The following is an 18767-nucleotide window of genomic DNA, read 5'->3' on the forward strand; positions in this document are numbered from 1 at the left end:
AGATGAGCTATAGTGTCAAATGAGGATTGAGAAAACAGCACCCAAATGTACTCCGATTTTACTCCGAGATGGCAGCGTGCAGAGACCTTCACATTCACTACCTCATAGCATCCTCACAGCAGCCCAGCCCTGTGGAAAAAGCCAACATGTATCCCACCCTGGCCTAGAACTCACTGTGCGAGTGAGGATGGCCTTGAACTTCTGATCCCCTGCCTCCGCTCTCCAATTCCAGGGTTACAGGCACAGACCACCTAACATTCGGAGCTATGGATGGACCTCAGGGTTTTAACCACGGGAGGCAAGCAGTCAGTCAAGTGAGTCCTCCTCAGAACCATCTTTCCCATTACAAAAAAACAAACAAAAAAACAAAAAAAAACCCAGCAAACAGAGAACCGAGTGCTGCTTGGAGCAACTGTTGCTATAAATGTTAAATGTCCCCCTTGCCAAAGAACTCCAGTCTTTTCTCAGAACAGCAGAAAGCAAAACTTCCAGAAAGACCCTAATATACACAGGCTGCTACCAAAAGAACCTTGGAAGCCAGTTCCCTCACCATCTTACAGAACTGACTCCCTCAAGCGCTGAATCCTGCTCCTAAGCCCTCCCCCTCAAGACCTCAGCTCTAAATCACTTCTCTGGCCTCCTCCGCTGTCACTCAAAGCACCTGGGTTCCTTTTCGCCACACCTGACTTTATAGTGAACTTGGATCCTTGTTCCCATGGGGGGGGGGCGGATGCTCTCCTACCGTATCCCCCCACCCCAAGTTCCTAACACTGCTGTACTTCCTAACCCTTGCTGATGGCAGAGTGGTGGCTCCCTCTGGAATCTGTCTTGGGAGGTTGAGACAGGATTCCCACAAGTCGGAGGCTAACTGTTGTTCCACACTAAAAGTTCTAGGCCAGTTTGGGCTACAAAGTGAGGCCCTGTCTAAAAGAAAAAAATATTGTTTGGTTAATAAGACAGAGAAACTTAGAGTTTGTTTTCAAGTCTAGGGCAGAATTTACCACCATGGATGAAATAGTCAAACTGCAAGGTGATAAGAATACAGGTATTGAGCTGGGCGTGGTGACGCATGCCTTTAATGCCAGCACTCGGGAGGCAGAGGCAGAGGCAGGAAGATTGCTGTGAGTTTGAGGCCAGCCTGGTCTACAAAGTGAGTCCAGAACGGATAAGGCTACACAGAGAAACCCTGTCTAGAAAAACCAAAAACCAGAAAAAAAAAAAAAAAGAATACCGGTATCGAGCCAGGCGTGGTGACACACGCCTTTAATCCCAGCACTCAAGAGGCAGAGGCAGGCAGATCGCTGTGAGTTCGAGGCCAGCCTGGTCTACGTAGTGAGTCCAGGACAGCCAAGGGATAGGTAGAAAGATTGTCTCAAAAGACCAAACAAACACAGTAATAAAAGATATCACAGGACACAAGGACATTAAGTAAGATATACACGGGTCACCCTTTTAGAAGACTTAAGGACCTAGGAGAAGGCCCAGCGAGTTAAAGCAACTGCCACCAACCTGATGGCCTGAGTTGGATCCCCAGGACCCACATGGTAGAAGGAAAAAGAACTGACTCTCCATAGGTGTGCTGTGGAAATGCTGTGGCATCTCTCCACACACGACAACGATATAAACAAACGGGAAACCAGGCACTTGACTGGCTATAATAAATTCCCTTCCTGTGGTGCTGCTGTGTGTGAGTGTGAACACTTCAAAGCACCAACTCACCTTCCTCAGCAACAAGGAGACAGACGGGAGCTTCCGGAGCGTTCAGTGCCACTGTGTGCAGCTGAGAGCGTCTTAACATGGCAGAGTCCCTGTACTGGCACAAAAGGTCAAAAGGCACCTGAGAGCCAGGAGGCAGTGGTGCACTCCTTTAAAACCCAGCACTCGGGAGGCAGAGGCAGAGGCAGAGGCAGAGGCCTGTAAATTCAAGGCCAGCCTGGTCTACAAAATGAGCCCACAACATCCAGGGCTACACAGAGAGACCACATCTCTGAAAAAACAAAACACAACAAAGAAGCCTTTCTTCACAGGGGTGTCTCTCGGAAACCAGTGTTCTAAATCACAAATTTTGCCTCGACCCTGTCACTCTAGGATCAACCACAAGTAATTTGCCAAAAAAAAAAAAAAAAAAAAAAAAAAAGCAAAACAAGATTAAGCCAGACCAGAAACCAAACCAAAGCCTAAATCCATCCCTCTGACTAATCTGCTAATCTGCTCAACCTGGAAGCGAGCCTGCAGCTGGCCACACTCGGCCTGGCCCTTCAGGCGTTCACCTGGCTTTCCTCCCCACCCCCATCAAACTCTTTAGGCCAAGATTCTTTCTAGAACTCAGAAGTAAACAAGTAGTGGCTCAGCCAGGTGTGGTGGCACTCACGTTTAATCCCAGCACCTGGGAGGCAGAGGCAGGTGGAGCTCTCTGAGTTCGAGGCCAGCCTGGTCTACAAAGCAAGTCCAGAATAGCCAAGGCTACACTTGTTGTTTCTTACCCTGTCTTGAAAAACCAGAAACAAAACAAACAAGTAGTGGCTCAATGTCAGAAAGCGGTACACCATAGACCCTTAAACACTTAGTTCCTTTATGAAGGATGACGCTTGTCTTGAAGGTGACTGAGTGGGTTTAGCCCCCTGCACGGAGTGGGTAGTCTGCCTGGCTTGCTCCTGGACTTTTTATCCTGGTAGTTCCAGGAATTATCTGACCAATTGCAAGAGGAACGCTGGGATTGGCTGCCCGCCCTGCCCTGCCCCACCCACTCCTCCCAGGCAACAGATCTTTTTTTTTTTTTTTTTTTTTTTTTGGTTTTTCGAGACAGGGTTTCTCTGTGTAGCCTTGACTGTCCTGGACTCACTTTGTAGACCAGGTTGGCCTCGAACTCACAGCAATCCGCCTGCCTCTGCCTCCCGAGTGCTGGGATTAAAGGCGTGCGCCACCACGCCCGGCCTCCAGGCAACAGATCTTAAAAGAAAAACTGAAGACCAGGTTCCTTCCGTTGCTCTTTCATAACTGTAATTTTGCTGCCCTTATGAATCATAATGTAAATGTTTAATATGCAGGATATCTGATATGAGACCCCCTTGCAAAACCGCTGTTCGACTCCCAAGGGGGTCGCGACCCAGAGGTTGCGAACTGCTCCATGAAGCCATAAATGAAGAACCACCACCAATAAGTCAGTAAATAACTGGAAAGGTCCATCTGCTCCACCAGAAGCCAGTTTTCATGATCTGCCCATCAGAGGGGATGCGGTTTGCTGCCAGGCGGTGGTGGCACACGCCTTTAATCCCCGCACTCAGGAGGCAAAGGCAAAGGCAGGCTGTGAGTTCGAGACCAGCCTGGTCCAGGCCAGCTAGGGCTACACAGAGAAACCCTGTTTTGAAAAACAAACAAACAAACAAAAAAAAGAAAATGCAGTTTGCTGAATACTCTGGAGCTTGGAGATGGCTGAGAAGCCAGGCTGTGACAGGCCTGCCAAGTCACTCTCATGGTGGCTTGTGCAAATGTTCACACTACTGATCTCACTATGGTTCCTCAGATGTGTTAGCATACTGTCGGCTTTTTGTTTTGTTTTGTTTTGTTTTGTTTTGAGACAGGGTTTCTGTGTGAAGCCCTGGCTGGCCTCAAACTCACAGTGACCCACCTGCCTCTGCCTCCCGTGTGCTGGGATTAAAGGCATGAGCCACCAAGCCAGGCTACTGTCAGCTTTTAAAATTAAGTCCCAGTACAAGGAGAGCACCTGGTGGACATGGGCTGTAACAGAGACTTCCGCCTTGCAGTAAAACAAAATACCAAATTAGGACAGGACCACCTGGCAGCATCCAAATGTAGGGCAGGCAGAACTCGGAGTTCTGTTCCTCCTGTGCACCATACACTCGCACCACTGACCCATGGGGTGACTCGGATGCTGGGAGAAGCCCCCCACCAGCAAGCAGGAAATCCCGCAGTGAAAGCCAGCAACAGCAAGATAGCCTCTACTAGCCCCTGCCCCCCATCCACAGCTGAGGGCCCAGGCCCCAAAACTCACTGCACACTTGACACCCACAAAAAGTCCCAGGTTATAGGGCTATGCATGGGCTCCCTCGACCCGACCCCTCCTCAGACTCATTTTTACTAGAGTAACTCACAGAGGGCTGGGAAATGCCCTCTGCATGTGGGGGCTTATTACATTAGATACAGATGAAAACCTTCACTGGGCAAGATGCACCACTCTCCAGGAAGCCCTCCAGATGCAGATCCGGGGTGGTTGTGGCACCTTCACTAAATAGCATCTAGAGAAGCCTGGACAGCCATGTTGGAATGGGGTAGACCGAGGGGAAGCCCAACAGAGGGCTCCCTTCTCTTCAGGATGTTTTTCCTTTGTGCAGCCTAGCTCTCTTAAAGAGGCAGGAGCCCTTTTGAAATGTTATTTTTAGTTTTATTAGTAGCACTACTCTTGACGTCGTGCTGGGAATGGAACTTAATCCAAAAGTTTTTATTTTTAGCTGTGTGTCTGTGTTTGGGTGTGGCATGTGAGTGCAGATGCCCACAGAGGCCTAAGAGCTCCCTGGGGCTGGAGGTACACCTACATGTTGTGAGCACCCGGTGTGGATGCTGGGAACTGCCCTCAGAGATTCTGAGAAATCATTCCACACGCTTCACTTCGGAGCTCGCTCTCTCCAGCCTCGCTCACAGGGGGATTCCTGTAGGGCCAGCTCCAAGACAGAAAGAGATGGAAGAGCCGCCCAGGGACCTGCCTTAAGGAGGAGAAATTCTCATGCCAACTTGTCTTGGGGACAGAGGGAGAGGTCAGGAATCATGCTGAAGTAACAATCCAGGACCTTTTCTTTCTTTTTTTAAATTTATTTTTATTATGTATACAATGTTCTGCCTGCATGTACACCTGCATGCCAGAAGAGGGCACCAGATTTCAGTTTAGATGGTTATGAGCCACCATGTAGTTGCTGGGAATTGAACTCAGGACCTCCGGAAGAGCAGCACACAGTGCTCTTAACCTCTGAGCCATCTCTCCACTCCCTTATCCAGAACCTTTAGAAAGTGTTTGGCAAAAAAATAAAATAAAACAGGCAGGCGTGGTGGCTCACACTATTAATGCCAGCACTCGGGAGGCAGAGGCAGGCCGACCTCTTGAGTTCAAGGCCAGCCTAGTCTACAAAGTGAGTCCAGGACAGACAGGACTGTTACACAGAGAAACCGTGTCTCAAAACACCAAATAAATAAATAAACAAACAAATAAATAAATAATAAGATAAAATAAATTATCTACCCAGGGCAGTTTCTTCCCATGGCCTGGCCCTCATTTCAACAAGGCCTCTAGGGGGCAGCATAACAGAGAGACCATAGACACTGAATAAGGAGAACACCGTCCCCACCAAATCTCTCCATCCCATTTGTAAAACAACCTAAAATCAAACACTTCCTGCTGTTGAAGTGGCCTATTTCAGGTTAAAAAACAAAGCAAAATGAATAACAAAACAAACAAACAAACAAACAAACAAAAAACCCAGAAGGAAAAGAATGTCAGGGCGGCCGAGGGTCTGTGTCTAAGGACCGCTTGGTCTGCTGATGGCAGCAACAAGGTTCTCTTCACAACTCCGGTGTTTGCATGGCTTTCGGCAGTTCTCACGCTTTAATGTTCAGGACAGGCAGACACGGAGCTAGAATAAGGAAACAAAGACAACACTTGGGAAAAAACGATGTGCCCCTCTCCCCAGAGAAAAACAAATCCTTATAAACATTATTGAATTACAGTATATTTCTCTCCAAAAACAGCTTGTTCCAAAACTGTGAAGATGTGTATCTATATGTGTGTGTGTTTTATATAATATATACATATATGTGTGTATGTATATTATCTTAAATAAAGACATAATGAATATCAATTAACAACTTCCAATTTTTAATCATAGAAACAATTTGCCATTCCAGATACAATTTCAGGGGAGAAAAAAAAATAATCTTCCCTATAAAAATAAAACTTAAACTCATCAACATTATAAATAGAGCTTTTAACGTCTAGATTTAAAATGCTCCCCTGCAACTGCACCCTTCGTTTATCACCTTCCTGTACCATCACATTTTGAAGAGAAAACAGTATTACAGCAAAGCTTTGTTTCATTTCACAGAAGGATCTGAACAATGGTTAAAAGAGAAAGGAAAAAAAGATCTTTGGCCTCTGGGGCTCTTTTTCTTCTTTTAGGCTTTAAAAAATGCTGCTGTAGTAACTAACCAGTGTTTGGGAGAGAGCATCAGTTTTCAGGATCCACAGACTGGCAGATCTTCAACACAGTCAAGTTTCTGAGTGATAACGTGTAGTGCACATGACAGCGAGTGAGGTTTCATGAATAGAGAGGAGGGTGCCTGCTTCGCACAATCTACTTCAAGTAAAATAAAATAAAATAAAATAAAATTCACAGATAACCCATCAGCTACTACTTACAGGTTCTAACAGTGTTTGTCACAAATGCTGAGCTTAGGGGGAGGAGCAATTAGAAGACCAGGTGGTTGACGCTGGAATACACAAACCCAAGCCACAGTCTCAATAGTAAAGCCAGCACACAAAAGCCACAAAGGCATTCCCTGAACAACAAAGGCAACGTGTCAGATGTCAATGTCACTAGACCTCATTGATGCACTAAAAAAAAGAAACACATGCAAAATTAAACAAGGTGTGCCATTCATATTTTATAGCTAGCTCTACTCCTTCCCCCGCCCCCCAACTCTTCCTAATAGCTTGGAAGATCCGATTGTCTCGGGAGCTTGTACAGCACAAGCCACACGTGGACCCGCCTCCCATGGAGCGACCTTCTCTGACAAGTCAGGAGAGCCACCACAGAGGGGCAGATACACCATCAAAGGCACGGTTCATAGAAAGGCCAAGAGCAGGGACACCTTGGAATTTCCAAAAGAATCCATCAGGTGTCGCCGTGTTAACAATTCCTTGGGAATTTATAAACAAAATCTATCTAGACTAGGAACAGACCGACTATTAGGCCCCTCCAGAAACACAGCACCCCGCTTCCCTCTGCTCTCTGATTTGCAAGCTGCGTCAGAAAATGAGGCGACTGCACCCGTCTTCAGGAAGGGCTTTTGTTGCACACGTGGCTTTTTTGGTTGGAAGGAACATGCACTTCTGTGAAAACAGTTCCATAATGAACGCCTGTTGTGCAGTCAGCTGGGTGTGGACTTTCCTTCCTTGGGGACCTTAGTCAAGTCTCTAAGAGGCAAGGATGTGGTAGGCCTGGGCCTCTAACCAACACCCCTGCCCTCTACTTCATAAGAACAACTTTGGAGAGGGACGGGGGGGGGGGGGGGGGGGGGGCATGCAAGGGGAGGGGGCAGGGAAAAGGAGGGGCGGGAGAGGAGGGAAGAGTGTTGATTGTCACGAAGTCTGCCGTGAGCCCTGGTCATCTTCTAGCTAACAGTTGAGGGGATACAGCTGCCCTCACCCATACTCCAACTCCAAGAACAATCTCTGGGGGTAAAATAAACTACCTTAACAGGAATTAACAAATGGTCAGGCCCCACCTACACAGAGAAGCTACACCCCGGGACCATCCACTCCACACCAATGGGGGGGGGGGGGGGATGCACAAGTCAGGTCCAGGCGCAGAAGGCCTACCTCGGACCACTGCAGTCAAGGCTGCCCACTGAAGGTCAGCCACAGGTCATGGACCCCCCTCCCTCTGGACTCCACTCCTCTTTGGCTGGGACCCCATGTTATACCACTAGCAAATCCAGCAATCTTAAAACGGGCTTAACATTGACCCTGAATGCTTTTAACTCCTTTACAAACAAATACACCTTTCTCCTCTACGGCTCACTGAGAAGCCGCGCTCATCCCCTTCCCAAGCCCTAGGCTCTTGCCTTCCCTCTACCTTCCCAACATGCTCTTTACTTTCTGGTCCAAACTCTTCAAAAATCTTTTCTCAGTCCCCCAGAGTTCCCACGTTGCTGTTTCTTTCAGTTCATGAGGACAGACTGTTCTAACATAGAACAAAAACAAGCAGGTAGTTTCACCATAGGACAAGTACTTAGAGACTGCTTATTAAAGCTTTAAAACTCAACTGCACTTATTACTTCCTGAAGCTTAACAAAGTCACATCATTAAATAGAAGGAACCAGGGAAAAGTCAAGCCAGAGTCCATGCTTCCAAGCACTCCAGGACCACAGGCTCACAGCCTGCGAGAGGTAACACCGCCGTGCCGTGACAAAACAAGCTTGTGGGGTCCCCAGGCCAATCCGTGAGGCGCAGGATGCTGAGTGATCAGGCTTTGAGAACTGAGTCAAGAGAGAAAAGCGGAAGACCCTAGCGTGGCCGGGCCGGGGAGAGAGGCGGCGCTGCTCTTTCCTGAGTCCCGAGCTGTGCTTTCCTGCGGGAAGCCCTCCGTCTTAGCCTGGCTTCCACACCTCGCCCAGCGCCTCCTCCAGCTTCTGCCTGTAGGCTGTGTAGCGCCGCTTCAGGCCTTGCAGCTGCTCATCCTCTTCCTTGTCCAAGATGCGCAAGAAGTTCTGCAGCTCGGGGAGGCTGAAGGCTTCCCACTGCGGGCGACAGAGAGAAGCACCCGCACATTGTTTAACTCGAGAGTCCAGACAGGAGTGTGTGGTTCCTTCTCCCTCCCCACCCCCAAAAAACACTCTCTCTCTCTCTCTCTCTCTCTCTCTCTCTCTCTCTCTCTCTCTCTCTCTCTCTCTCTCTCTCTGTCACACACAGAGAGATACATGGTTTTGCTATGTTGCAGTGTGGTCTTGAACTCGTGATCCTCCCGAGTGCCAGTGTTATAGCATGTGACACCAAAGCCCTGTAGAATGCTGAGCTGAGAGAGAGAGAGAGAGAGAGAGAGAGAGAGAGAGAGAGAGAGAGAGACAGAGAGAGAGAGAGAGACAGAGAGAGAGACAGAGAGAGAGAGAGAGAGAGAGAGAGAGAGAGACACACACAGAGACAGAGACAGAGACAGAGACAGAGACAGAGAGACAACAGACAGACAGACAGACTGACTGACTGACTGACTCCTCACACCTGGATCTGTAGTCATCACACTCTGGCCTTCCTCCCCCTTCTCACGATCTAGTCCACCTGCTTTCTCCAACTCCATTGCTCCAGCTCCCACTGTCACCCACTGCCGCACCCCTGCATCAGCATCCTTCCTTGCACTCTCCATCCGAGTACCCCCATCCTCCTACACACACAGCACGGTCAGCACTGCTTGTTAAAGCGTGCAGTTGGCACCCACCGAATGTGTAAGAAATACGCTGCCTTCCCAGCCCCACGCCTGACACTCAGCCCAGCTATGTACCTCACATTAGCCACGTCCTCCCTGCTCTGCTTAGCCTGGAATCTCTGGCTCACCCTTCGGGGTCCTGAGAAGGCTTCCCCTCCCTTCTCACCCAAGGCTGGGTTGGTTTAGTTAACAGCTTTCACTGGGCCACTCTGAAGCCCTGCTCAGGACCAAGACTACAATAACCCAAACTCTTTGCTTAGTGTCTCCCTCGCCCACACCTGCCCTGCATGGCAGCTCAGGGGGGACCCACTGCCCTCAGTCTGATTCCTGTCCTGGAGGCCGAGTTCTAGTCCCCTCACAGCATGCTCCCCACAGCAGGCACTACACAGACAGACAGACAGACAGACAGACAGACAGACAGACACACACACACACACACACACACACACACACACACACACTCCCCCCCACCACCACCTCCTGAGACAGTGTTTCTCTGTGTAGCCTTGGCTATCTTGGACTTGCTTTATAGACCAAGCTGGCCTTGAACTCAGAGGTCCACCTGCCTCTGCCTCCCAAGAGCTGGGAATAAAAAGTGTGCACCACCATGCCTGGCTTAATAAAATGTAATTTTTAAAAAAACCTTTTTTTTTAAAAAAGCTGTGAATATCATAAAATTTTGCTACACAAACCCGGTGACCTGAGATCCACCCCTGGGACCCACCTACATGCGGAAGGGAATCAACTGGTGCCCACAAACACCTGTCACACATATACATACATGACGATGACGGTAACTTAAAGTATCTAGCTAGTACCACATTCTAGCTCCTTCTGAGGAGGAATAATTAGAAGATCTGCCTCACGCAGTGTTCCCATTTAGCCATAGCCTAGGCCCCTGACTTGTAAGCACCAAGCCTGCCCTCCCAACCTCAGGGACTGTTCCCCCAGGACACTTCACATGTCCCTAGTCTAAGGACCTGGGCTGGACAGTTAGAGGAGGGATCACGGGACGCTCACAGGTGATCTACAAGACAGTACGCATGTCTTCATTGGATACCCCAATACCTCCTGCCTGGAGGCAAGAGGAGGCTGGTGCAAATGGAACTCCCGAGACATCTGACTGGTTGAAGAGGGGAAGGGATTCTAGGATGCGCATCTTGTTGTGTTTCCCTTTCCTTCTCTTTAGAAGGAAACTGGCCTGGAGACTGTTCTTAAGAATGTGAGGGCGGCTCAGCTGGCTTGTCACGTGGAGCTGGGAAGAGGGGAAAATGGCTCGCCGCATGAGGACACGTTAGCACTGTTACTCCCCTCAACCTCTGAAGAGCGCACAGCAACATAGTGTTCTAAGAGTTACACAGCAAGCTAACGTGGGCTTCACTTTGGGAGGCTCACACCTCTCCCTTTCTGTGCCCTGCCACCTCCTTGAAGCAATAGAGCAGGCTGGCTGGCTGCTCTGTGCAGCGCGGTGCCATCGTGAACAAGTCCCCACTCACCTCTCCAATTTCATGTTCTCGAAGAACGAAGCTAAGCGAGTCGGTTCTGGGCCCTGCTACCAGACGCAGGTAGAGCGGGTGCTCGCGGTCAGAGAGCTTGCAGGCATACACTGGGAAAGGGGACAGACAGCGTGTTACAGAGCACAGGACAGCCCCCCACCCTTCGTCCTGACACACCACAGGGACAGGCCCCATGTCTGGAGCCAGGTCACCATTCTCTCACAGTACCATGGTGTACAAACCACCTGGCATACACCACATCTTGAGGAGAAGGAAATGAATACCAAGAAAAAAAAATGAAATAGGAATTTGCATTAAATATGCCTGCGATGGTTCTGTGCCTCCTCTTAGAAGGGGGAGTGGGGATCTTTAGATTGTGTAGCTGACGTCCAGCACCAAGCTAAAAGTGTCGTCGGACTTCCCTTGTGTCTCTCGGCACTTAGGATGCAAGTGCACTGTGGTTTCCTGGTGGTGGCTACTCTTCCCGAGGCTGCTGAGGCCCGGGGCTTCAGGAGGGCTGCGATTCTGACTGGCCTGTCTCTCTGTTCCGAAAGGCCTTGTGTCTAACAAACATACACACTCGGGAGAAGCTGTGCATCACCCTGGGCAGCTAATCACGTCAGAGTCAGTACATTTTCTTCTCTGCTGCTTTAGGCTTGTCCCAGAGACAAACCAGAGAAACGTTAAGTGGCTTACGGCTCTTTATCACACTTCCCAGTTAGCACAGAGAGTGAGTCACAGACACCAAGTTCCATGCAAACGCCTCACCCAGGACATCCCAGCCCATTTCATGAGGTAATATGACATTCTCTCTCTCCACTGGGCACGGGCACAGGCATAAGTTCAGACAGACCCCAGGTCAGGACATCATGCACTCTTCCTTATATCTGAGTTGAATGCGTTGTATATGCACCTCTAGGTCTGTCAAGCCACAGCATGTGTAAACGCATTACTGAAAGCCTCAACAGCGGACGTGCTCTTTTGTGTCCTAAAGGGCATTAAAACCATCGCCACCACACCCTTTCCAAACCTGCCCCTGTCCCTCTGTGCACACCAACAAATCCTCCACTCATGCTCACTGAAGACAGATGTAACAGGAACTTTTATTCTCCTGTTTCTGTTGTTGTCTGAGAGGCTTACTGCCTCTATCTGTTAATCTAGACTAGTTCCGGAAGCTTCTATCCTCCATACAATCTAACTTAGGCCTAGAATGTTTTCAGCCTCTGAGACTTACTGCTTAATAAGCTCACCCTTACTTGTTCTTTCTGAGCTCTGGGCTGGCTGCTTCAACTGAGCTGTTCTGGCTCAAACTCTTCTCCCAGCTGACTGATTCAATCTGGCTTCTCTCTTGGCCCCTCCATGGTCTCTGCACCAGCTCCTGCCCCCTCACTGATGGACTACAATGCAGCACAGCTCTATTCAGAGCGTGATCCCTTTGGACCTGGGAGCACGGTGGGAGCACCCGCAGAAGCTGGAGCACAGCGAGTGTGGTGCTACTGCAGAGACCAAGAAAGGGTGTAGCTCCCGAAGCCATGCTTCTTACGGCAGCTCCTGAAGCTGAATGTTCAACGACCCCACTCTCAGAGCCTAACGCGGTGCGCACCACCATCGCTCACGGTAGTCTGGGAGACGCCATCTCAGTAATGGTCCCAGACGTGTACCTCTCAGATGATGGGGGTCACTCCTGGGCAAAGATGCTAGAAGGATCACATTATGATACCATCCTGGACTCCGGAGGCAGCATCGTGGCCACTGAGCACAGCAACTGTCCTATCAAGGTGATTAAGCTCTCCGCAGATGAAGGCCAGTGCTGGCAAAGCTACGTGTTCACACAGGAGCCCGTTACTTCACTGGGCTCGCTTCAGAGCCTGGAGCCAGGTCCATGAACATCAGCATCTGGGGGTTCACGGAGGCGTTCCTCACCTGCCCGTGGGTGTCCTACACAGTTGACTTCAAAGACACCCTTGAACGGAATTGTGAAGAGGGTGACTATGCCACATGGCTGGCACAATCCACAGACCCCAGAGACTATAAAGATGGCTGCATTTTGGGCTGTAAGCTTATTTAGGAGTGAGTCTCAGATGCTGAAAACATTCTAGGCGTAGGTTAAGTTGTACAGAGGCTAGAAGCTTCCCAGGCTAGGTCAAGGCAGTAAGACTCCGAGACAACAACTGAAACAGGTGAATAAAAGTTCCTTTTACATAGATGCCTCCAAGCCCCTCAGACCTAGCACTCCTCAACTCAAAATTACAACCAGACAGTCATCATAAAGATCTGCCGTGAGAGCATGGCTTCCACAATCTGTCCCTGGGCTCTGACACAGTCTGACATGGTCTCTATCAGCTGTCCTTCTGAAAGTGAGTAAAGGAGACAGAAAACGGAGCAGACAGACCATTTTCACTGTAAGTGTGGCACATACCTTGGTCTTCTCTGTGACACCGCTTATAAAGTGCAAACTTGGCGGGGCTCTCTGTCACCAGGAACTTCTTGAGCAGGGCCTCGATCACTTCTCCCACAGTGTTTGTGCTGCTGATGTGAAGTGTGTTCACGCAGCCACCGCCACTGGGCGAGAGTCTCCCGGGGCTGGGAGGGGACTGGGAGGGTTTGTACAGTTCCATCTGCACCTTGATGAAGCCAGTGTAAATCCCATTTGAATTCTGAGGAATGAAGAGAGGTCACACTGAGCAGGAGGTCAGCAGGACAGGGAAAGGAGCATCTCTAAGTCAATCGGAAAGGCGAACAGAGCTTTCCTCCATTCTCGGCTCTAAGGCAACTTCACCGAAGAGCGCAGAGAGGGGCTACCTCAGCGTGGGGCTCACACAAGATCTGCAGGGCAGATGCAGTGGAGGAAAGTGTTGCCTGGGAAACATGCCAGTCCCGGAGCAAGGAGCAAGCTGGCCCTGAAGTTTGAGCCTCCAACATCTCCTGTGATGGGTCAGCACTGCTCAGAGAGGACATGTGCAGCACATGCCAGCCAGACCAGAGCTGCTTTGAAACCTGGTGTGTGTGTGTGTGTGTGTGTGTGTGTGTGTTGTGAGCTCTGTGCTCGACCAGGACTGCTTTGAAGCCTGGTGTGTGTGTGTGTGTGTGTGTGTGTGTGTGTGTGTGTGTGTGTATGTGTATGTGTGTGTGTTGTGAGCTCTGTGCTCAACCAGCACTGCTTTGAAGCCTGGGGTGTGTGTGTGAGCTCTGTGCTCGTGTGTGTGTGTGTGTGTGTGTGTGTGCGCGCGCGCGCGCGTGTCAGTCAGCTCTGTGCTCGACATCCCCAATCTTCCACAAAAAGGAAGATCAAAGTAAGGGCTCTGAGACAACAGGTCAGCAATGAGTTGCCACTAAGAAAACAGACTGGCTTTATTCCCAGTGGCAAAGGGGATGCATACTAAATGACCACTTCCGCTAAACCCTTCAAATATACACCCCTGTGCATAGCATGCTCAGGAAGGTCAGAGAAGTCTCCCACTTCCACCTGGTCAAGCTATTGCTGCTACTGCTGCTGTCGCTGCTGTTTTATATATTCCAGGCTCGGAAGCTCCTGGCTGACGCACCATTTCTCTGTAGGAGTGTTGGCATAACAGATGTGCACCACACCTGGCCTTTCCGTGAGTCTTGGGGATCAAACCTGCCGGCTTGTATTTTTTGCACACTCCTCCCTTTCCCCCAGCCATCTCCCTGACCTCATTTGTCTTTTTGTGAGAGCCAAATGAACCAGGAAGGAGAACTTACTAAGGTCATCTTCAACTTGTCTGTGACGGCTGAATTGTACTTGTGAACTTTCTCTTTGATTTCCTCCTTGCTGAGGTAATTGTGCGTTTCCTTCTCTTTCTCCACATCCTAGAAGAAAAGCAAAGCAAGGTCACACGTGAACGAGCACAGCGAGGGAAATGCAGATAAACTAGGCTTCATCAGCATTCCACGGAGAGCAGCTGGGCGGTTCTCTTCCTGACAGGCTGCTCTATCTCACTCAAGTGCAGCAGGCTCACGCTCTTCACACTGGCCTTCTGAGGGGTAGCGAAATGAAACCAGTCCGTCAGCAACTAAAAACAGTACTTCGTTAAGATTATCCCGCAAATCTGCTTTTGCTAAATTTTCCTTCTGCAAAAATACTGTTCCACAGGGAGCCTGCTACTGTGCATTTTTACCTCAAATGTCGTTTCTCTACATGTTTATTTTTGAGGCAGGGTCTCCTTACATGGCCCTGGCTGGCCTGGGGTTTGCTCTGTAGAGCAGGCTGTGGCCTCTGTAGTCAAGAGACCTGGCTGCTTTCCTCCTGGGATTAAAGATGTGAACCACCACGTCCGGCTTCAAACAATATTTAAGAGTGCACGCCCAAAGCCTCTCCTAAGAACATTTTATTAATGCTTTGGTCTCCACAGCATTACAGTACTTATTAGCAGAAAGCACAGCAGGTAAGAAGTACTAAGTAACTGGCAGTAATCACCAACCTGAGAGACTATGCACAAGTACCAGAGAGTAATTTACCTTCCAAATAGTCCCTATGCCAAGACATGAGTGACAAGACTCCTTCTCCACAACACCTGTCTACTCTTCTCTGCACCCACATTTACCTTTCTCTCCACAGAACCTGTAAGGGGGCATACTGACCGATTAAATTCCTTCATGATCCTTTAGTAATGTAATGCCTAAAGGCCTCAGTCAGTGTTACCTGGTTTTATGTCAACTTGACACACGGCAGAGCAGGTTGAGAAGGACGGCAACTGAGAACACGCTCCCCCCACACTGAGCTTCGGGCAAGCAATGTGCATTTTCTCAATTGGTTTGCTTGACCTGGGAGGGCCCAGCTCACTGTGGGCAGTGCCATCCACCGACTGGTGGTCTTGGGTGCTCTACAAGAGCAAGCTGGGCATGCCAGTAGGCAGCACTCCTCCATGGCCTCTGCCATCCGTTCTTGCCTTCAGGTTCCCGCCTGGAGCTCCCACGACCTGACTTCCCTGGACGATGGACTACAGACAAAGCGAGCCCTTTCCTTCCCAAATTGCTTCTGGTCATAGTGTCCTTATCCCAGCAAAGGAACTCTACCTAGGACAGCACAGGTGCAGCCATGGAGTCACAGAGCCTGGCAGCACCTGGGGAGCCAAGTACACCAGGCACCTAACTGGATAACGACGAATTCTCAATAAAGCTCACTCCCGGGTCCTAAGTTCTAGGAAGTGAACTAACTTGCACCAGAAACCTAGCTGCAGAGTAGAGGCCTGATACCAAAGCCCGGGCTCTCGCCAGTTCAACTGTCTGGCCACCTCTAAGCATCTCCTCCAGGGCGTGCTCATGTGCTCCTCCCTGCAAACAAGTTACTAGTATCTCTGTGGTCTAGATAAGAAACAAGAGAGGTTCTCAGGCTGGGTGTGGTGGCACACGCCTTTAATCCCAGCACTCGGGAGGCAGAGGCAGGCGGATCGCTGTGAGTTCGAGGCCAGCCTGGTCTACAGAGTGAGTCCAGGACAGCCAAGGCTACACAGAGAAACCCTGTCTTGAAAAACCAAAGGCGGGGAGGGGGTTCCCGAAGTTAATCGGCTCTTCCAAGGATGGCCCAGAAGAAGTTCCACCTTAATCCAGCCCTTATATGCCATTCAAACTAAACTAAATAGGTCTCTGAGACAAACATATGAAAAATGCAAAGAACATGTGCAGTCAGATTCGAACTCGTGGAGTGGACTGGAAAGAGAAAGTATGAAAATATTCCTGTTCCAGCCGGCCAGAGGTGACCCTGCTCACCACTGGATAGTCTACAGGCAGATTGCTGTTCCATGCAGTGACCACTGTGTGGCAGTGGTGTAAATACACAGGGAACAGCCGCTACAGAACCGGCCCACAGGAGGAATGCCATCCAGGACATAAAATGGCTCTTAGGCCCCTAATGAGTGCATTAAGTGTCAGCATTTTCAGTTTCCACACTGGCCTGTCCCAGTCTCCAGGGCCACCTGAAGCCCCTCAGGGACAGTACCAAGCGTCAACGTAGTCCCGCAAAATAGCCTTCCTTTTCTTGTTACTGTGGTTAAGATTTTTCAAAGGGAAAGTCCAAGGAAAATACAAAACCTGTAACCCAAGCTGGGCACAGTGAAGCACACCTTTAATCCCAGCACTTGCTGGGCAGAGGCAGGTGAGTCAGAGGCCAGCCTGGTCTACAGAGTGAATTCCAGGACAGCTAGGGCTACACAGTGAGCCCCAGTCTCAAAAATAAAAAATTTTAAAAACTATCTAGTCCATCTCTCCTTGCTCTGTTCCTTCCAGTTGACAACTAATCAGCCAATGGCCACAGGTGACCAGGGAAATGAGGTGGCCTTGTCTATACATTCAATTTGTAAATAGTAACTGCCCAGGGGGCTCTTGCCTGCAGAGGACAGGGCCAAGGACATTGTCCCCTCCAAGACGGATACCAAACTGCTCATGCCCCTTATACAAAGTGGCACAAGATTTGCATATAACTTAGGTATCTCTTCCCACACAGTTTAAACCATCTCCAGGATACTTGTAACTCCTAATACAATGTCACTACGTTGTATAAGCGCTGACAAGAAAAAAAAATTCTATGCACATATGGTAGAGATTGCAACTGGTTGGCTGAATCCACAGACAGAGACCACACAGGTTCAAAGGGACCTCGATATTCTAAAAGGGGTGTAATAAAAAATGAATAGCCTGGTGTGGTAGTGTACACCTTTAATCCTAGGCACTTGGGATGCAGAGGCAGGTGGATCTCTGTGAGTTCGAGGTCAGCCTGGTCCACATAGTGAGTTCCAGGACAACCAGGGCTCTGTTAAACTGAGACACTCCTGCTGGAACAGCCTGGTGTGACACATGCCTGTAATCTCGGCACTCAGGAAGCAGCGGCCTAGGCTACATACATAGCAAGACCCTGCCTTTAATAAACAAAACAAAACAAAAGAACCAGGGAAATAGCTGAGTGGTGGCATGCACACAGCTTTGGCTTTGATCCCCAGCACTGCAAATAAGCACCAAACTCATGGGGTGGGGAGACAGGGTAGTAGGACAAGAGCACAGCATTCCAGAAAGATCCAGGCTCTGCTCTTCCCTCCACCATTGGGCCTTGGGGCCTGTTCGCCTTCTAAGTCAGTTTGCTCACTTCCTGCTGAATGGCAAGTCTGGAGGAGGTCACATCTGAAGAGCTCCTGACCTAACAACAGTGCTGTCTGCAAAGATCTAATCTGATGCTGTTCTCTCCAGTAAGAACAAGGGAGGGCCACGGCTCCGTGTAAGGGATCAAGGAGGCTAAAAGGCCCCCAAACCACTAACTGCACATACACCACACATGCACATGTGTATCTTGGGGCTGCACCTGGGGGAGGGGGGGAGGCCTAAGGAGGAGAAGAGAAGGAGGGCACAGGCTTAGGACCCACCCCTAGGCCCCGGAAGGCCACAGGCACTAGGAGGAAGATCAAAGGAGCCATGTCCCCAAGATAACCCACACCACAGAGGGAGAGCTATCTTTACTTCTCAGAGATTAAACCGAGGAAAGAGGAGAAAGCGTTGAAAGAGTTGGAGCCCAGGACCTGCAAGACCGCTTCTGGGTTGAGCATTTCATTATCCAAAGAGCAACTGGACAGTAAATCCTGGGAAAGCGACAGCCCAGAGAGTGGGGGGGTGGGGGGGGGTGGAGTTGTCTACTCATGCACTGATCACAGGCTTGTGCTTGAGGAGGGTGGGGTAGGAGACACGGGGGGGGGGGGGGGGGGCTCCCTGAAGCAGCACAGACCTTGTCTCAAGGTGTAGCCCAGGTTGAATGTGCCTGACAAACACAGGTGCTTCAACTGCGAGTGCGCAGGCAGGGCGGGGCACGGCAAATGACACTGATTTCAGGTAGGGTTCAAACTGGCGAAACTCCCCTATCTTGGAAAAAGCCTTTAAGAGACTCCCTTGTCTGGCAGTCTGGGAAAGAATCCCCCCACCCCACCCCTACCCCACCCCCACCCCCGCCCCAGCACATTCACAACCTTGCAGGAATGAGGAAGGGAGGGGGGAGGGGCAGGAGGGAGGCCTAAGGAGAAAACACGACCCAGGTGGGGCAAAGACATGGGAAGGAAAAGGGGCA

The 18767-nt window shown here is 50.0% G+C and overlaps 1 protein-coding gene across 2 annotated transcripts in view; it reads right to left on the reverse strand.

The window, feature by feature from the left end:
- Window positions 1–5863: 5863 nt before the first annotated feature.
- The window catches only part of RASSF3 (Ras association domain family member 3), a 65257-nt gene continuing 52353 nt past the window's right edge, over window positions 5864–18767 (reverse strand). For both annotated transcript variants that reach the window (XM_084760001.1, XM_084760000.1), the window contains exons 2-5: window positions 14426–14533; window positions 13122–13359; window positions 10703–10812; window positions 5864–8526 (exon numbers count right to left, since the gene is read on the reverse strand). In XM_084760001.1, coding sequence (XP_084616127.1) covers window positions 8377–8526; window positions 10703–10812; window positions 13122–13359; window positions 14426–14533 — 606 coding nt within the window. In that variant the 3' untranslated portion in view covers window positions 5864–8376. The remainder of the gene's footprint in view (window positions 8527–10702; window positions 10813–13121; window positions 13360–14425; window positions 14534–18767) is intronic.

The sequence above is a fragment of the Acomys minous genome (assembly GCF_964271855.1).
Source record: "Acomys minous genome assembly, chromosome: 15".
Lineage (NCBI taxonomy): Eukaryota > Metazoa > Chordata > Mammalia > Rodentia > Muridae > Acomys > Acomys minous.